Below are 18541 nucleotides of genomic sequence, written 5' to 3'. Positions count from 1 at the left end.
TGCCATGGAAACAGGCATCAAAGCTGTTGCTGGAGAAGTAAAAGGATAGAAAGTCACAGGGGTTACGTAACATCTCACTGCATGAACGAGGAGGTGTGTGAGGAGTGTGAGGTGTGTGTTCACCCTGAAGCGAAGCTGAAGGACCAGCGGTGAGGTGGACTGGCTGAGGGGAGGGTGCGGGGGGGCGCTCTTTCATTCGGGGGACACTCGGGTCCTGTGAGACGCACGTAGACGTAAGAGCGCTGTTAATGTTTATAACACAGCTTATGGAAGGAATATTTAAAACGCTCACAGGACACACGGTTATGGGAAAAGTCCATCCAATTAGAACGCTTTCTGTCATACCTCCAGTTCAGAGTCGCTGGACTCGGCTTGCGAGGGTGACGATGACGGCCCGTGGATGAAGGGCAGCATGGGCTGACCCATCCTGGCCATGCGGGAGATGAGTTTGGCTTTAGTTGCATCCGGATTCTGAGAAAACAAACAATCAATCTTTTGTAATAAAACACATATAATCTGATCTTTAAAAAGTCTGTTTGAAACGCTAGTTAGCGTCATCCTGCACCCATCCACTCAGAACAGAGATTCAAACACTCAGACTGTGAAAGGATGTAAAATTTAAACTAGTAAAAAAAATTGTATATAAAAATGTGTAAAAGATTTGAATTCGGATTTGGAGAAGATTCAAAGATTTGAAGATTAAAATTGACTCCGGTTTTGAAAACGTTTTAAAAGATTCATAGTGTGAATTAGCGTGAAGGGGTTCGGTGATTCAGATGGAAGATTCAAAGATTCAGATTTTTTTTAAATGGTTCAATGATTTTAATTATGAAAGATTTCAGGATTCAAACATTTAGATTTGAAGTAAAAGTACTCAAAGATTCGAATTAGGAAGTAATTCAGATTGTGAAAGGATTATAAAATTGTTAAAGGATCTGAGACTTAAAGTGTGAAATGATTCAAAGATTCATATTAGGAAAGTTGTTGATTTTTCTTTTACTTTAGAACTGAATCGAATAAATCAATCGGATATTTCATCAGAAATCGATTGATCTCGGTCAGGTTACTCCGTATTAATTATGAATCATATTTAGTCATCGATCAGATTATTAGGCTGCATGTAAACATGAGTCTCTATGAGCTTTCTAGCTTTAATACCAGTATTACAATTTTACCAGAAAGTGTTATTTAAGAGAAAAAAAAATTAGGGAACAAAGAGAAAGCTACTCACTGCTAGTTGCTCGCTCAGTGAGTTGGATTTAGCTCTTAGTGGTGGTTCACTGAAAAAGCAGAAGAATACATGTTAAAAAAAAAACACACACACACAAAAAAAACCAACAGTGAACAAACCTCAGTGATTATACAGTTATTTTCTCTTATAAGTGAAGTGAACCACTTGGTCTTCATGCCACCCTGCTATATAGCACCTTAACCCCTGGAGCCCTGAGCTGCTCGTACCCTGATCTGCTGGCTGCTGAGGTGAGATCTGGCCCCAGACTTTCCACGCTGGGGGCAGGAGAGGGCACAGCGGTGTCCCTGGAGCTCACAGCTGTCCTCTCAGAGCCGGCGTCTTTAGCAAACTTCACCTGTATGTTCACACACACACAATGTTGTTAAACTTTCTTAATTATGATGAAAGCATCCACAGAGAAACTGTAAGAGATTTATTGTCCCTCACCCTACGGATTTCTACATCAAACACCAAAGTGCTGTCTGCAGGGACTCGGCCCGGGAAGCCCTGTGAGCCGTACGCCAGAGCCGGGGGAATCACGAGGAGACGGCGTCCTCCTTTACGCATGTTCAGCATACCGTCCTCCCAGCCCTGCCACAGATACACAGAGCGTGTGTGAGAGAGAGAGAGAGAGAGAGAGAGAGAGAGAGAGAGAGAGAGAGAGAGAGAGAGAGAGAGAGAGAGAGAGCGTGTGTGAGAGAGAGAGAGAGAGAGAGAGAGAGAGAGAGAGCGTGTGTGAGAGAGAGAGAGAGAGAGAGAGAGAGAGAGAGAGAGAGAGAGAGAGAGAGAGAGAGAGAGATTTTAATTAATATAAACCCAACAATTTAATTATCCAAACGCTGACAGCTCTGGTTCATCCTCACCTTTATGACTTTTCCAGCACCGAGCTTCATTCTCAGAAGCTTGTCCTTATTTAGATTAGAGTCAAACGTCTGGAGACACACAATGTCAAAGTCAGAAGAAAACAAAAACATTACCACTCAACTGTGATGTCATAAACAGGCTCAGTTTGGACTACGGACCAATCACGTCTCGTATGCAAATTATTCGAGGATGATCCAAGATAAATGCTAAAAAGACAAGCGTTGTATGAGGATAAGACGCCACACGACATCATCTCACGAGCAGTTACTCTAACGAACTGTTTAAGTATCGTTATATAATTAATCGATCAAACCTTTAATCTAAAATCAACGATGACCTGGATGCTAAGATAGCTGGCTGCCTTGGATAAAATTAGCGACAGACAAAATACGAGTTGTTATGGTAACCGAATATACGGGCAGGTCTGGCCTCTGAATCAACTGCGGTTGAGATTCCAGGATGCCGTGGCACTAATCCGCGTTCCCACCTGGCCGACGATGTGGTTCTGCAGCAGCCAGCCGGTGTAGGCGACCTCCAGAGCGTCTCCGTTCTCCACACCCTCACCCTCCCCGAGAAGCAGGTCCTGAGTCACCAGCATCTCCAGTGGAGAAGAGCAGTTCGCTTTAGCCAAACACACCTGAATCACACACACACACACACACACACACAAAATAAGAAAACAATCTACAAAGGACATTACAGGTGAAATATCAAATTTACACGACGTCCAAGGAAGCCAAGACACGTTTGGGGTCTTATGCTTTAGTTATATATAATTACAATCTCATCCAAAAATCCCTAAACATATTCCGAGATGTTCATCCTGAAAGTTAAATGCCATGTTATATTATCATCTGCTTTACTTCTGTTAGGAAAGCATTAGGAAGAGACCCTTAGGGTGAAACAGGCAAAAGAATATCACCAATCAAACAATATCAAGCTGCCTGATATCAGGTTATAGTGATTAGCCATACGTTTACAGTTTGGCGCTAAATATTTTTCACGCTCACACGAACAGCAAGCGTTTCAGGGGTCAGGGTGACGGTGGATCCGGAGCCCATTCAAGAAACATGCCATGAGTCTGGGGAATACTTATGAATCTGTTTTGGGTTTGTCTTTGCATAATACAGTACTAACTGCTATATTTATTAACGCTGTCCTTCTGTGGAGCGAATAGGACAAAAACTAGACCAGGTGACACCAACAGAGGGCGCCGTGTTTTCTCTAGCGTACCTCTTTGCAGAAATCTGTTGATGCTTTCTCTGACTCGAACATGAGAGACCAGTTCTGTCTCTGGTCATCATAAAAAGTGCAGTAGTTACTGGGCTGGACCTGCGACAGGAAACAGAGACGGCGATAAGGCCGGAGAAGAAGGCGGGACAATCTGGTGAGATTTAAGAGGAGAGAAAACGTACGGTGAAGGAGAAGGCAGAGTGAATCCTGGCCGCCATCACGGGTTTCTGCTGGCTGGCGTACAGCAGCAGCTTATACTGGAGAAGAAACAGAGGAAATGAGTGATGAATCTACAGTCTGACTGATTTATTTATCAGATGTATTACACTGCAGTGTGTGTAAAAGTTTGTGCTTGCTGTCAGAAAAGTAGATTAGTAAACAATACTAATATAAAATAACACTAAACACCTTGTACTAAAACATGGATTTTGATCAGCTAATCTGTTAGTTGTGTAAAAATAATAATAATAATAATAATAATAATAAATTATTATTATTATAATTATTATTATTATTATTATTATTATATTCTCAGGATTATTGAGACCGAAGGCATGTTATGGACCATACACACCTCCTTGCTTGCGTGGTTTCCTAACACTGCAGCTCCGAGCTTTCCTTGCTTCACATACTGTCCATTAACACTGCAAACACACACGTTATGGTACAAACTCTACTTTTTCTGCGATGCAAAAGCAGAAGGTTTATTAAACTTAAAACATGGCTTTAAAAGACGAACAGATATTATTGAGCCGTTTTAGGAACTAAAGAAACACATTTTACACAATGGAAATTTCCCAACATGGACACAGGCAATGTGAAACCATCCAAACTATCTTTATTAACTGATACTGAATGTAAAACAGAACGCTCACTATCTGTACGCGTGAACGGCCGTGGCAGAGAGCACAGCAGGTGACCCGGGTGGTGGAGCGGCTTTCTGAGCAGCTGGACCTGTAAAACATTTGCAACAGAGCTAAATGAATATCAAGCTTCTGCTTTAAACAAACATCATAATAAATATTAAATATTTTGCAGTTTCAGCAGCTTGTATGGTCTCAAATGAGTCAATTCTCTGAATCAACGTTTTAAGGTGAACACACAATACGAGCCAAAATCATTGAATCTTATGTTTAAGTGAACGCTCAATGCGAGTTGACTCTTTGAATCAGCACCTTTAGGTGAACACTCAATTTAAGTTGACTCTTTGAATAAACCTCATTCTGATTCTGAATGAGCACTTTTAGGTGAACGCTCAATGCGAGATGACTCTTTGAATCAGCGTTTTTAGATAAACAGTCCATACGAGCCAAATTGCTGAATATCAGTATTTAGGTGAACACTCAATGCAAGTTGACTCCTTGAATCAGCACTTTAGGTTAACGCTCAATTTGAGTTCACTCTTTGAATCAGCACTTTTACATGAACACTCAACTGAGTTGACTCTTTGAATCAGCACTTTCAGGTGAACGCTTGAGGCAAATCGACTCTGAATCGACACTATAATAAGAGCACTCAATGCGAGTCAACTATTTAAATCAAAACTTTTAGGGGAACACAGAGAGTGTCGACTCGTCTCTATTTATAGTATTTTTTCCCTTTTGTTGTTGTATTTAAATGCGTTACACTTGACCTGTCTGAATATCACCTGAACGCTCAGCATCCTTTTTATTTGTAATGTTTACAGCTGCAGTTCATACACACGGTTCTCCGTCACATCAGTTTTTTTTATTTTGGAAGCTGAACCAACACTACAAATGACACTTCTCTCTGCCACATTTGTTCCTCTTTTTTATATTGATTAAGAAAAAAAGAATAAACATACAAAAAAAACAAACCATACTATAAAGCAAAACCTTCACTAGTGATTGCTTTTATTTCGGTTAAATGTCGGTTCATTAAACATGCTTTAACAAGGTGAGTATTCCTTCCTTCGTTTGCTTTTCTTTAACAGAGGTTTTCCCACCATTTAAATCTTCTGGTTTGACGTAAATCGAGAACGTACCTGAGCTCTTACGAGGCTGTTTGGGGGCCATGTACTGGAACGACTCGTTGACCTTGCTGGACGTCTGGTCCAAACTGAACAGAGAAGCTAATTTCGCCCTGTGATCACGATGAGAGAGAGAGAGAGAGAGAAAGATTTAAACATCACTGAAAGTAGTAAAATCACACCACAAATTTTTTTTAAATGATTGCAAGGAAACAAATGTCCCCCTAAATCCACTCAGGCTCGGTTAAATCTCCGGCACTTTTGGAGGTTCATCTTGCCTCCATAAAGCCCTTCATGATGTGCTTCTCTGGATTAAACCTGGCGTCCATAGAGGCGAGCATGTGAGTGGAATTAACGCAGGTCTCGCACAAGAACTCAGCCGAACTCACTCATACTTTAATAAACACTGAGCCGTAAGATTTTATTAGATTTGTAAAACCTTGAATTAAAAAAGACGGCCAGTTAACGAGGAGCTACGTCATATTTCATCCTGCTGTAAGAGACTGTAAGAGCGGAGACAGTTTGCATTTTATTCATTTAATCACGTTGTTTATGGTTATAAACACTCATTACGTCTTACACTCACAACGTAAACTGTTCGATTATGAAGCCTAGAATATTTCCAGTAAGGACCCGTGATAATTTAATGGAAAAATAAAAACACTGAGTCCTGCTGTTATAGGAAACGGATCAGTGTGACGAAGCGGAGTTATTACTGTCAAACTCGAACGAGTTTAAGAGCAACAAATCGTACTTTTTATCCATTTATAGTTACGTTTCGTAAAAAGCGAGTTCGTATTATTGCAGCTATAAACATCAGTTGCGTCTCCAGTCTTTATTTCCCGTTCTTGAACTTACTAAGACGAATAAGACGCCTTGTTACTGAGAAACCAGACTTCCTCGTATCGACGAATAAAAAACGGTCAATGTTAAATCACCACGTTTAACACAGAAACAATAACTGCACTACCATCCAGAGGTGGGAGTATGTCACACATGTGCAAGTCACAAGTAAGTCTCAAGTCATGAATGTCAAGTCAAAGTCAAGTCGAGTCTTTTTTTAATATTTGTCATATATAGTCTCAAGTCTCAAATTTGCGACTTAAGTCTGACTCGAGTCAAGTCGAGTCTCTGAGTCATTTAACTCAAGTCCGAGTCAAGTCTCAAGTCATGAATGTCAAGTCAAAGTCAAGTCGAGTCTTTTTTTAATATGTCATCTATTGTCTCAAGTCTCAAATTTGCGACTTAAGTCTGACTCGAGTCAAGTCGGGTCTCTGAGTCATTTAACTCAAGTCCGAGTCAAGTCTCAAGTCATGAATGTCAAGTCAAATTTTTTTTTATACTTGTCAAGCAAGTCTCAAATTCAAGCAAGTCTCAAAGTCTGACTCGAGTCAAGTCATATGACTCGAGTCCCCCATCTCTGCTACTATCCCTACTGCTACAGTAAAACTAATCAATGCCTTCTGACCAATCAGGAGCCAGAATTTAACAACATTTTTACATGAGCACTCGACTCTTTATCTAGGGGTGAAGGACGTGGTGTAAATTATGACAATAAACAGCAGGAAAAAGAAAAAAAAAAACAACCCAAAGGCATTTCACACGCAGGAGCTGATCTGAGGTCACGTGACCGGCCACGTGACACGTTATTCACGTCGTTAACGTAAAATAAAAAGGGGAAAAGGACCGATTATATATATATATATATATATATATATATATATATATATATATATATATATATATATATATATATATATATAAATAATATATACACACACACACACATATATATATATATATATATATATATATATATATATATATATATATATATATATATATGAAAGTAATAAACATCAACTAACTTTTATTCCATGACATTTTATTCCTAAATAGCTTGTTAGCATTCTGAACTTGCTAGCATTAAGTCCTGACTAAAAACACGGTTCTTAATCTAGAAGTTTCCTCCTGCTGCCTGTTAGCTAGCATCAGTTAGCTTTGTTTTGACTCAGTGATTCACTCACCCTCCTGTAGGAGACATAAAATCTCCGTCTTCTTCGTCAGCAGCGAACATTGTCTCTGTTTCAGCGCCGTCACCGTAATAAAAACATTTAACATGGAAATTACTTCATTCGGAACAACAATAAGGCTTAAATCGCGTGATCTGACTCAACACTGAGGACGAAACATCACAGTTTAACTTCCCTTCAGCTTCCGGTTTCCACTGATCAGCTGACCCGAGGCCAAGAAACCGTGTGCGCGTATATTACCGGTTTTACTGTAGTTTCCATCAGGAACAGCTAGTGTTGTGTGTATGTAAAAAAATAACACATAAAGGTGTCAGATTCCATCATAAACAATTATTCGACAACACAAATCACTTATTAATGTGTTTTCTTTCATATCGATTAACAAAAGGAACCTGAAACTTGAATTCAGTCCACTAAAGTGACATAAACATTTCAAAATGAATCGGTTGAGTTGAATCCTTCAATTTCACAATAATTTTTATTTTAAGTGTTCCATTAAATAATCGGTGAATGAATTAAATAAATTCTTTATTATTGAGAAACGCAAAACCAGGATTATTTTGTGACGTTATTGTATGATTACCGTAAAGACATGAATATAAGCACGTGGACAGCGGGAAAGTGCACGCGCATGGGAATTTGACAAGCGTAAACTTTAATCCTTTGTTTTTTTACTCAGCACTTTTTATAAAAGTTTTTTTTGTTCTATGTCAGATTATGTGCCATGTATAGAATACAATTAATGTTGCGTGGTTCAGGTAATTTGTTAGTTTATATGTATAGGTTGATATTATAAACAGGGTTGCTAAGCAACTGAACTTTTGCTGTAAGTATAAAACTTGTTAGTTAAATATCTATAAATTACTTTTCTCTATGTTTTTCTGTTCATATCCAACAGGTTATGATTAAGGTAAGTTGCATTTCCGTTTATTTTACTTTATCTCCCATTTATCACTTGCATTGTTTGTCGTTATAGAAAAGTGACAGTTGTTCAGATTTTAGTTTTTGTTTATTATAAGCAATAATCTATAACGATCATTAACATATGATATGACTGACATGTCATTCACGACATAAATTATTACTGTGTATATAAGTAAAGATTACTTGTGTCAAGAAATATTAAGAAATAATGAAGGATGTGGTGGTGTAAAAAAAAGTTGATTGTTTTCTCTTTATTACTTTTCTGCCCAACAATGACATCTTTTTAATCTATTTATAGTTCCATTGAATGTTGTCGAACATCCACAAAACATCTACATGTACTTCCTTTAATCCTTCATTTAATCCAGCATGTACTGTAAACATAATGTACACGTCCTGTAATCCAACATGTACTGTACACTTCCTTTAATCCTTCCTATAATCCAACATGTACTGTACACTTCCTTTAATCCTTCCTATAATCCAACATGTACTGTACACTTCCTATAATCCAACATGTACTGTACACTTCCTTTAATCCTTCTTATAATCCAACATGTACTGTACACTTCCTATAATCCAACATGTACTGTACACTTCCGTTTATCCAGCATGTACTGTAAACTTCCTTTTATCCAGCATGTACTGTACACATCCTATTATCCTTCCTTTAATCCAGCATGTACTGTACACTTCCTTTAATCCTGTCTACTTCCTTTAATCCCTTTGGTCAGCATGGGGAGTCTTTGTGCTGATGATCAGATGGATGAGGTTCACTGTTTATGGGCACTGTGTTCACATCCATGCTGCTGGGAGGCTGAGCAGCGCATCGCTAAAGGCATTTACCGCCATGCAGTCCGAGTGCCTGCTCCTAAACACGGCACTAATCCTGAAGGTGAAGTGCATTCACTCAGCTTTAAAATCATTTTAGTCTTACAAACTCCAGAGTTAAAGATACAATCTGTTATTTTTAAATCGTTGCTAAGATCACAGTAATGCCACAGTTTCAAAAGTTAGTTAAAAAAAAACCCTGACTCACATTAATGACATGCAGTACATACCCCTACCTTATTAATATCAACCATCTGTTCATATTTTTCTGGCCCGGAAATTAACTCTGCCCATGTGCAGTTGAAAACAACCTGATCGGATTTGCGTTAATTAAAAGGCACGTTAATTAAAAATTGAAGAAAAAAAACACCAACTGGGGCTTAACTGGGGCGCAGGTCAGGATAAACTTTTCATTTGTATTTGAAAAGAAATAAACTACGAGGGGGGGGCACGATGGCTTAGTGGTTAGCACGTTCGCCTCACACCTCCAGGGTCGATTCCCACCTCCACCTTGTGTGTGTGGAGTTTGCATGTTCTCCCCGTGCCTCGGGGGTTTCCTCCGGGTACTCCGGTTTCCTCCCCCGGTCCAAAGACATGCATGGTAGGTTGATTGGCATCTCTGGAAAATTGTCCGTAGTGTGTGATTGCGTGAGTGAATGAGAGTGTGTGTGTGTGTGTGCCCTGTGATGGGTTGGCACTCCGTCCAGGGTGTATCCTGCCTTGATGCCTGATGACGCCTGAGATAGGCACAGGCTCCCCGTGAACCGAGGTAGTTCAGATAAGCGGTAGAATATGAATGAATGAATGAATGAATAGTCAAATTGGTCTACTGTTTTGTATAATTTGTCTACAGTAAAGCAGGTATAATTAAACCTATTTCTAGGCATATTTTCATATTTTTAAACTTGAAACACTTCAACTAGCACTTCTTTCCTTATCTTTTGCATTTAAAAACAAAACAAAACAAAACAAAAAAAACACACACACACACACACACACAACCTTTGACACTTTTTTCATTGTAACTTTGAACAAATGTTTTAAACTCATGGTATCTTAAGTATGTAACTTAGTGAGCCAGCATTAATGTAGACAATGTTAGAGATTTAAGCACATATGTACGTCGCTCTGGATAAGGGCGTCTGCCACATGCTCTAAATGTAAATGTAAATATATTCTATTGAAAGTTTTTTTCTGTTTCTTTTTGAAAAAAAAATCATGCTTAAAAATTACTCAAATAAAAAAAAGTAGAACAAAATAGAATTGCCAATAGAACAAGAAAATATAATGTTTAAAAATATTAACATTTGCCTAGAAATAGGGAGAATAATTATAATCATAGTTATAGTCTATATAGTCTAATTCGTTAAAAAGAAAACATACAAAATGAAATCAAAGCTTTTTCTGTAGCTTACGGTGCCCGGGAAGTGCAAAACAAATGAACAAATCTGAAAACAAATTAACAAATCTGAAAACACATTAACAAATCCCAAAACAAATTAACAAATCCAAAAACACATCAACAAATCCAAAAACAAATTAACAAATCCCAAAACACATTAACAAATCCGAAAACAAATTAACAAATCCGAAAAGACAAATTTTTTAATTTGTTTTGCACTTTCCGGCCACCGTAGTAGCTGCTTGAGGAACAGTTCTGAATGGTTTTATTGCTGTTGTCGTTGTCGTGCTCCACTCCGACTCACCAATCTCATTCCCTTTCCTTGCTTCCTGCAAAGCTCCGATATCAGAAATGTCTCTTCGTCTACAGAAACGTTGCCGTCTCTGACGCTGGTGGATGTTTCTGACTGGACAGGAACGAAGACCGTGAGTCCGAGCAGAACGTCTCTGACAGGCAGAATTCCTCCTCCACGTAGAGACGCCGCACCGAGGCTGAAGACGTAAGCATCGGATATCTGCTGTTATCCGGCAGTGTGGAATTAATCCCGAAATCTTATCACTGACTCGTTCTAGTGACTGATTAATGTGGTGATTCCAGCTACGTTGTAATTATTCATGCAGAAACGAATTAGCAGTAAATTTAACTCGACTTTACTTCAGGGCTGCTCGATGCTTTCTCAGGCAAACATCATTGTATAAATGTTTTTCTTTTATTTTTCATTATTCTCCTGTCTGGCTGTTATGCTACATCCTATTATATTCGACAGAAAAAGGAAAAATAAAAAATGTCTAAATGTTGGTTCACCTTGGATGATTCCTCTCGAACCTCACACAGGTCCTTTTTAATTTAAATTAAAGAATGAGAGATTAAGCAGGAAGTTTGTCATATGTATAAAAGTTACTCTTTCTCTATGCAGAACAAATCCATCTTTCCCAGCGATCACCTTAGCAGCAGCTAAATCCCACGCCAGAGGAAGCAGCACCAGAGACATGGGTGTAAGTGTAGGTCAAAGGTCAGACTCTAAAGAAACTGACATAAAGATGAGAAATTTAGGATCCAACCAAACGCATGGTGCCTTAATATCTGCTCTGTGGAAAGTTATTTATGGGCATTAAGTGATCGGGTGTTTGTTTTACTTTTAAAGGATAACATGGCTCACATCAGTCCTCTGATTGGCTCGCCATGGGGATCAGGATCATTAGTGCTGTGGGTCCCGAATCCTCACTACGTCCCTCAGTGTCTTAAGAGGTATCCAAACCGCCAACCCTCCTTCACTGTGACTGACAGACATACAGGCCACGCCTCCTTCATTGTGACTGACAGACCTACAGACCACGCCTCCTTCATTGTGACTGACAGACCTACAGACCACGCCTCCTTTATTGTGACTGACAGACCTACAGACCACGCCTCCTTCAATGTGACTGACAGACCTACAGACCACACCTCCTTCACTGTGACTGACAGACCTACAGACCACACCTTCTTCATTGTGACTGACAGACCTACAGACCACACCTCCTTCATTGTGACTGACAGACCTACAGATTACGCCTCCTTCATTGTGACTGACAGACCTACAGACCACGCCTCCTTCATTGTGACTGACACACATACAGACCACGCCTCCTTCATTGTGACTGAGAGACATACAGACCACACCTCCTTCATTGTGACTGACAGACCTACAGACCACACCTTCTTCATTGTGACTGACAGACCTACAGACCACACCTCCTTCATTGTGACTGACAGACCTACAGACCACACCTTCTTCATTGTGACTGACAGACCTACAGACCACACCTCCTTCATTGTGACTGAGAGACATACAGACCACACCTTCTTCATTGTGACTGACAGACCTACAGACTACGCCTCCTTCATTGTGACTGACAGACCTACAGACCACGCCTCCTTCATTGTGACTGACACACATACAGACCACGCCTCCTTCATTGTGACTGAGAGACATACAGGCCACACCTCCTTCATTGTGATTGACAGACATACAGACCATGTGGCTGACATAAAGGCCACGCCTTCTTCACTGTGACTGACACATACGTGTTACACCTAGTAGCCTTCATCAGTCAAGACCTTCTGTTCTTGTACCATCAGCTCAAAATCTCCACAATGTGCTGTGAAGGAGTTAATCTGCCTCCCGGCTTCTCAGACACCGAGCACATCTAAAGTGGTGAGTAAAAGTCATCTCTTAAACACGTCACTGCGTCGTCACAGAATCCCACCTTACACGTGCGGTTCCTCTCAATCAGAACCGTAAAAGAAGTACGAAGTCAGTGCGGTTCCATCTCACCTGTTCACCCCTGACCTTTCACGCCAGTCGGCAGACAGAGTCGGTGTCACCTGATGAGCCGGAGGCAGGTACAGGAGACAGCCTGCAGGCATCAGCAGCTGTGGATGATCCTGAACACCTGAGACACCTGAGTGCGTTCCTGGTGAAGAACAAACCCGCTGTTTTTCACAGTGTGAGAGAGAGGAGGGTCAGCAGAGCGAGCCGGGACGCACCAGCTTCACTTTACAAACTGGACACCAAGGTGAAAAACACGTCCACGCGTCATCCCGCTCAGAGACGTCCATTTAGAGCAAAATATTGTAACCGGTTAGAACAAATTGTCAGACAAATACACTGGCTTTTATTCAGAGTTTTCCACAACTATAAATGGATGTGTCCTTGTTTATTAAATAAAAAAAATGCTCCTAGTGAGTCTTTTCTGATTTGTGCAGACAGGTGATGAGGATGTAGACTGGGACAGACTGAGGGGACAGTCGTACCTCTGGAAGAGGCATAACGTCCATCCTGAAGATGTCAGTCCACCAGGGGGCGCCAGAGGAGCTGAGGGTACCGTCGGCTCATCTCCTGTTTCAAAACCGAGCTCGGATCGAACGATTCACAGCCCACAGTGTGCAGGTCAGTGAAACCTGCTACTGTTAACATTTAAGTGGGCGTGGTCAATGTGTCTGTCTGTCACAATAAAGGAGGCGTCGACTTTCACACATGCGACTGCAATCAGGACACGCACCTATAATATGTGTGCATTTAAAGAGACTGAATTTGATAGATAAAGGTATGCGTGTGTGTGCTTGTGTGTGCTTGTGTGTGTGCCTGCGTGTGCGCGTGTGTGTGTGCGTGTGCATGTTCAGCTCCTGCAGCATGGCCGTGTGTGAAGAAGCCGTGTTCTGGCCGATACACTCATCTACTGCTCTCTCACAAGAGGCACCCACCACGAACCGGGTCAGAACTGGACATGACCATCTGCAGCACTTCTGCTCTAACCGAACACAATCAGCTACACAGAGTAAGAGCTCACACACGCACTCTCTCTCACACACACACACACACATTCTCATAAACACATTCACACACACACTCACACACACACACAAATACAAATACTAAGACAATACATATGCCTACGCACACAAATACAGCTTGATCACTTACACTCGTGCTGCGTAGATCACTGAAAGCTCAGTGTGTGTGTGTGGCACCTGCAGTGTAATTTTGAAGAAAAATCTTTTTTATTGTGCACATGTGTATATAACAGTTCACAGCTTTTTCATATGAGGAATGTTTCCCTGAGAGCACACACAGCAGAGCTGACTTTGTGTGCAGGTTGTGTGCGTGACGCTTCTTTAGCCTTTGTGTGTCTATGTGTTAGTGTGTGTATGTGCGTGTGTGCACGTGTGTGTGTGCAGATGTTGGACACGGACGAGAGGCATGAGAGAGACCGGGACAGTAAAGGAACCTTTGCTCCACTGAACTCCCGAGTTTTACGGCCGGGGCTCCACCCACAGGCTGTACGGTGAGACGCATGGAGGGGTCAAAGGGCACGAGGTGGATACCTTTGGTTCTGATTTTATTCATCGTGTTCGCTGAAGCCGGTCGTCCAAAGTTTTAAAAAAAAAAAGCTAATAATTTCTGTAAAGCAACATGTAGTCTCTGTTCTGAGATTTACAACATACTGAATTTACTCTGGAATTGTCAGTGTGAAACTAAGTGACTGCCACGTCTGTCTGTCTGTCTGTCTGTCTGTCTATGTCTGTCTATGTCTTTCTGTCTGTCTGTCTATGTCTGTCTGTCTGTCTGTTTGTCTGTCTTTCTGTCTACGTCTGTCTTTCTGTCTACGTCTGTATGTCTGTCTGTCTGTCTGTCTGTCTACATCTGTCTGTCTGTCTATGTCTGTTTGTCTGTCTATGTCTGTCTGTATGTCTGTCTATGTCTGTCTGTCTGTCTGTCTGTCTGTCTGTCTGTATGTCTGTCTGTGTCTCTGTCTGTATGTATGTTTGTCTGTCTATGTCTGTCTGTCTGTCTGTTTGTCTGTGTCTGTCTATGTCTGTCTTTCTGTCTACGTCTGTATGTCTGTCTACATCTGTCTGTCTGTCTGTCTGTCTGTCTGTCTGTCTGTCTGTCTGTCTGTCTGTCTGTCTGTCTGTCTGTTTGTCTGTCTATGTCTGTCTGTATGTCTGTCTGTCTGTCTGTCTGTATGTCTGTCTGTGTCTCTGTCTGTCTGTCTGTATGTATGTTTGTCTGTCTATGTCTGTCTGTCTGTCTGTCTGTTTGTCTGTGTCTGGCTATGTCTGTCTGTCTGTATGTTTGTCTGTCTATGTCTGTCTGTCTGTGTCTGTCTCTGTCTTTCTCTCTTTCTATCTGTCTGTCTATTTGTCTCTCTCTTTCCCTGGCTGCCTTTCTTTCTTTCTGTATGTCTGTCTGTTTCTCTCTCTCTCTCTCTCTCTCATCCTGTATTTCTATTTATCTGTCTGTCTCTCTATAGAGATCTCTAATCCCTGTCCTGACACCAGCCGAGATCTAAGAATCATCTCTGGAGCGATGGAGCCCTGGGGAAGGAGAAGCTCTACAATACAACTCTGTACATCCATACCAATCCTCAGCTAGCTGTAACACACACACACACACACACAGATACACAAACGTCAGTGTCAGTGTGTATGTATATATATATATATATATATATATATATATTAGCGTGTTATGAGCAGAGCGATGAATCATTTACAAACTTATAAACTACTTCACTGTGACAGATGTGTAATGATGTTAAATCCTCTCCTAATGTCTAGATCTTTTCTCCAGCAGACACTGGACAGAGTTGCATGTTCACAGAAGTTTCTTTGCTCTTAGAAATGCATTACTAAACACTTCACAATTTTCCATTTACCTCAAATGTGTGGAGTTGCAAAGCTAATTTTGTGAATCCTGTGAAAAAAACAACCAGAGGTGAAAACTGTGTGTGTGGAAAAATCAGATGTGGAAATAAATGACTCATGAAAAAAAATCATATGTGAAAAACTCAGATTCATGTGGGAGAGAAACATCAAAGGTGAACATAAACGAGAGAACGAGTCCAGCTCTTTGGCTTGAGGTTATTGTGGTGGTGAGAAACCTTCATGGTTCTTCACCTGGAGGAGATTTAGACGGAGATGCTGAGGGTCCCGGACGAGGTCGGGGGGGGGGTTTGAGTGATTAACTCTTGAATTTATGGAAAACTGGGGGCAAAAGTTTAAGATTAATTATTCCAATTAATAATGTTACTCACCTACCCACGAGTTATTTTTATGAATTTGAATAAATATATATATATATTTTGCATTGCAGATGATGAGATTTTCTTGGCTCCATCTGAACTGGAGCTCTAACTTGCACTCGTTAAACCTCAAACCATTGATAAGATCAGAAACCTCCAACTTGGAGGCTATGGTTCTCTCCCAGAAAGGATTGAGATACTTCATTCATAGACGAGTTTGAGTATCTTAGGTTCTTATTGTCCAGTGATGGAAACTGACAAATATCAGCGACTGCAGTAATAACCATCAGTAGTAGTGAGGCAGGTCCTCGGTTCGTAACAAGGCACTCGGTCCACGTCTGTGGTCACAAACAAAAAAGCTTGCAAGTTCGGCTCGTAGAAATAAAGTTCCTCTGTAGGGATGCTGGGTATCTCAGGAAGTAGAGCCATTGTTCAGGTACGCCCCTCAGTCATGTCTCTGTAGAGCCGAATCGGGCAACTGGACAGAAACCCTGAGGCCAACCCAAGACTTCTCTGGACAGTTTAGACCTCACAGTTGGTCAGGGACTGTCTGGGGATCCCATGGAGAAGCTGGCTGACATTTTCACTCTGCTCCCAGGACGTCATGACCCCTCAGGAACGAATAAAAATATATTTCTTCATGAGTCCTATAGCAACACTGATTTGTCCTGAACATGAACGGTAAGTATATGTGTTTTAGTTAGCCTGGTAACACACACACACACACACATCAAGGCACAGCTGTGGCTTCAGTCAGTTCTCACACCCAGCTTCTGTCCTTGTGCCAGAGAACCTACAGTCCCTACACACACACACACACACACACACATATTCCAACCTTGTTTCCATGAGTGCTCAGCTTGAGAGAAATATGCATGCGTGTGTGTATGTGTGAGAGAGAGTCCCGAGCAGTGCTTCCTCCGTGAGTAGAGATTTCCGAAGCTGATGCCCAAATCCACACGCCGCTTTGAGTCGGCCGCTTGGGGATTTTCACCTCCACCTGCAGAACCCCACTCTGGCAACAACAACACCCAGGTCTGACGTCTGCCTCAGGAAAGACCACAGCATGCCGAGCTACGATCGTGGCAACCCTGAGCTGTAATTACACACGCCACATTCTTAACAGTGCACGAACACGGACGAGAGCGTCTGCAGAACCACCGACAAGCAGCAAACGAGTCCAATAATAAGCCGAACTTAGAACGGCTTAGTATAAAATATAGAAATGCTTCGGAACGTTCGTGTAAGGAATACAACACTGTGTGTTGTGTTGTTATGGGAAACTCATCAACAGCGGGTTGCTGTGATGAAGTGACGTTGCTGTTACTACCCCGGAGTTGATCATCCTCATACCACAGAGTTACAGAAACAGTTCGGGACGCTCATGCTGGCCAGACAGCTGATATAATAATTCAACATGGAGGATGAAATTCTTTCTAAAATAGACTTTTGTTGTTCCTACAGTGTGATTATGTGTTTCTAAGTTCCAGCCAATCAGAAAACTGTCACTAGGGTGTAATAAAGCAAATAACTGACAGGTAAACTGACAAAACCCCACGCTGTTTGGAATGTGCGCAGGTCTCCCATCTGTGTAATATGGTCCGATGGCGTCAGCGTGTGTTTGGTCAGGGTTTAAGGTCGGCCGTACGTTCACACACACCGTAAAATGAGACGCCGTTGCTAACGTAGTGAACGCGGTTGCCGGGCAGGAAAGACATCTCTGCAGCGTCTCAGTGCTTCTGTGCGGCAGCTGCTGAATGTCATACACACAGGACAGGGAGTTAGTGTGTGTGTGTGTGTGTGTGTGTGTGTGTATGTGTCTGCGTGTTATGTCTGATCTAGATACATTTGACACAATTAGAGTTGTCCTGAGCACCGCTGAGGCCCGGGCCTGGGATAAAGCCGTCCTTTGATGGCCGTTGGCTCAGGGGAAAAAGTGAGCGTCTGCGTGGACAGACTGCCTTAATTCCAGCTAACAAGCAAATGGTTGTGATGAGTGTGTGATTTGAGTAAACAAATGACCTGATGGCTAGATCACTGTGTTCCTGTGTTTTGAAAGATTGAGAGAGAGAGAGAGAGAGAGAGAGAGTTCATTATCCCTGATCTCCGGACTGCTGCTGCTTGCCATCCTGCTTGGCATGGTACATTTCTGCATAACGGCGTGTTCGTTAGCGCCACGTGTGTTTGCTGAGCCGTATTTGTTTATGCCCTTCTCTTTGCCTGTCCTGGAACTTTCTGCTTTAAAATTTTCCCAACAGGAGGTGCTCTGTGAGCGAAGCCTACACACCCTCCACCCCACACAGCAGCGCCAGTGTAAAGGAACTGACATCTGCACGACAGCTCCAGGGTTTGTTCTGCCCTCCAGACGCCAGCTCTGAAGAATGGGGCTCCACAGGTTTCTCTGCTAGAAAGCCCACCAACTCAGCACTGCGTTAATTACTTAACATTTGACCCCGTCTTAGAACA

At 41.7% G+C, this 18541-nt stretch overlaps 2 protein-coding genes across 5 annotated transcripts in view; one reads left to right on the top strand and one right to left on the bottom strand.

Annotated features, from left to right (window-relative positions):
* Window positions 1-7543, bottom strand: part of fkbp15b (FKBP prolyl isomerase family member 15b) — a 17110-nt gene extending 9567 nt beyond the window's left edge. For both annotated transcript variants that reach the window (XM_060882363.1, XM_060882364.1), the window contains exons 1-14: window positions 7346-7543; window positions 5334-5431; window positions 4204-4282; window positions 3903-3972; window positions 3511-3585; window positions 3329-3427; window positions 2583-2732; window positions 2095-2163; window positions 1679-1822; window positions 1459-1586; window positions 1232-1280; window positions 346-471; window positions 124-214; window positions 1-29 (exon numbers count right to left, since the gene is read on the bottom strand). The exon at window positions 1-29 is cut by the window's left edge and continues 48 nt beyond it. In XM_060882363.1, coding sequence (XP_060738346.1) covers window positions 1-29; window positions 124-214; window positions 346-471; window positions 1232-1280; window positions 1459-1586; window positions 1679-1822; window positions 2095-2163; window positions 2583-2732; window positions 3329-3427; window positions 3511-3585; window positions 3903-3972; window positions 4204-4282; window positions 5334-5431; window positions 7346-7395 — 1257 coding nt within the window. In that variant the 5' untranslated portion in view covers window positions 7396-7543. The remainder of the gene's footprint in view (window positions 30-123; window positions 215-345; window positions 472-1231; window positions 1281-1458; window positions 1587-1678; window positions 1823-2094; window positions 2164-2582; window positions 2733-3328; window positions 3428-3510; window positions 3586-3902; window positions 3973-4203; window positions 4283-5333; window positions 5432-7345) is intronic.
* A 449-nt stretch (window positions 7544-7992) lies between these two features.
* Window positions 7993-15803, top strand: LOC132853538 (uncharacterized). 3 transcript variants are annotated; one of them, XM_060881362.1, is made up of 12 exons: window positions 7993-8109; window positions 8250-8261; window positions 9010-9170; window positions 10878-11007; window positions 11425-11503; window positions 11653-11756; window positions 12630-12705; window positions 12785-13066; window positions 13257-13440; window positions 13674-13828; window positions 14229-14335; window positions 15305-15803. In XM_060881362.1, the coding sequence occupies exons 3-12, from the start codon at window positions 9011-9013 to the stop codon at window positions 15312-15314; spliced, it is 1287 nt and encodes a 428-aa protein (XP_060737345.1). In that variant the 5' UTR covers window positions 7993-8109; window positions 8250-8261; window position 9010; the 3' UTR covers window positions 15315-15803. The 3 variants fall into 3 exon arrangements, with proteins under 3 accessions (XP_060737345.1, XP_060737346.1, XP_060737347.1); XM_060881363.1 differs by lacking the exons at window positions 7993-8109; window positions 8250-8261 and having other exon boundaries at window positions 8684-9170; window positions 14229-14367; XM_060881364.1 differs by lacking the exons at window positions 7993-8109; window positions 8250-8261; window positions 14229-14335 and having other exon boundaries at window positions 8685-9170.
* The last annotated feature ends 2738 nt before the right edge of the window (window positions 15804-18541 follow it).

The sequence above is a fragment of the Tachysurus vachellii genome, chromosome 11, assembly GCF_030014155.1.
Source record: "Tachysurus vachellii isolate PV-2020 chromosome 11, HZAU_Pvac_v1, whole genome shotgun sequence".
Lineage (NCBI taxonomy): Eukaryota > Metazoa > Chordata > Actinopteri > Siluriformes > Bagridae > Tachysurus > Tachysurus vachellii.
Note: the sequence above shows the minus strand (reverse complement) of the source record. Positions and strands in the feature narration are given on the sequence as shown.

What these genes read in the sequence shown, in the direction of transcription:
- LOC132853538 (XM_060881362.1), top strand. Translation starts at nt 9,011, where the DNA reads ATGGGGAGTCTTTGTGCTGATGATCAGATGGATGAGGTTCACTGTTTA. An exon ending in GTCCCTCAGTGTCTTAAGAG is followed by an intron (nt 11,757 to 12,629) that starts GTATCCAAACCG and finishes TTGTACCATCAG; the next exon opens with CTCAAAATCTCCACAATGTG. An exon ending in CACCGAGCACATCTAAAGTG is followed by an intron (nt 12,706 to 12,784) that starts GTGAGTAAAAGT and finishes CCTCTCAATCAG; the next exon opens with AACCGTAAAAGAAGTACGAA.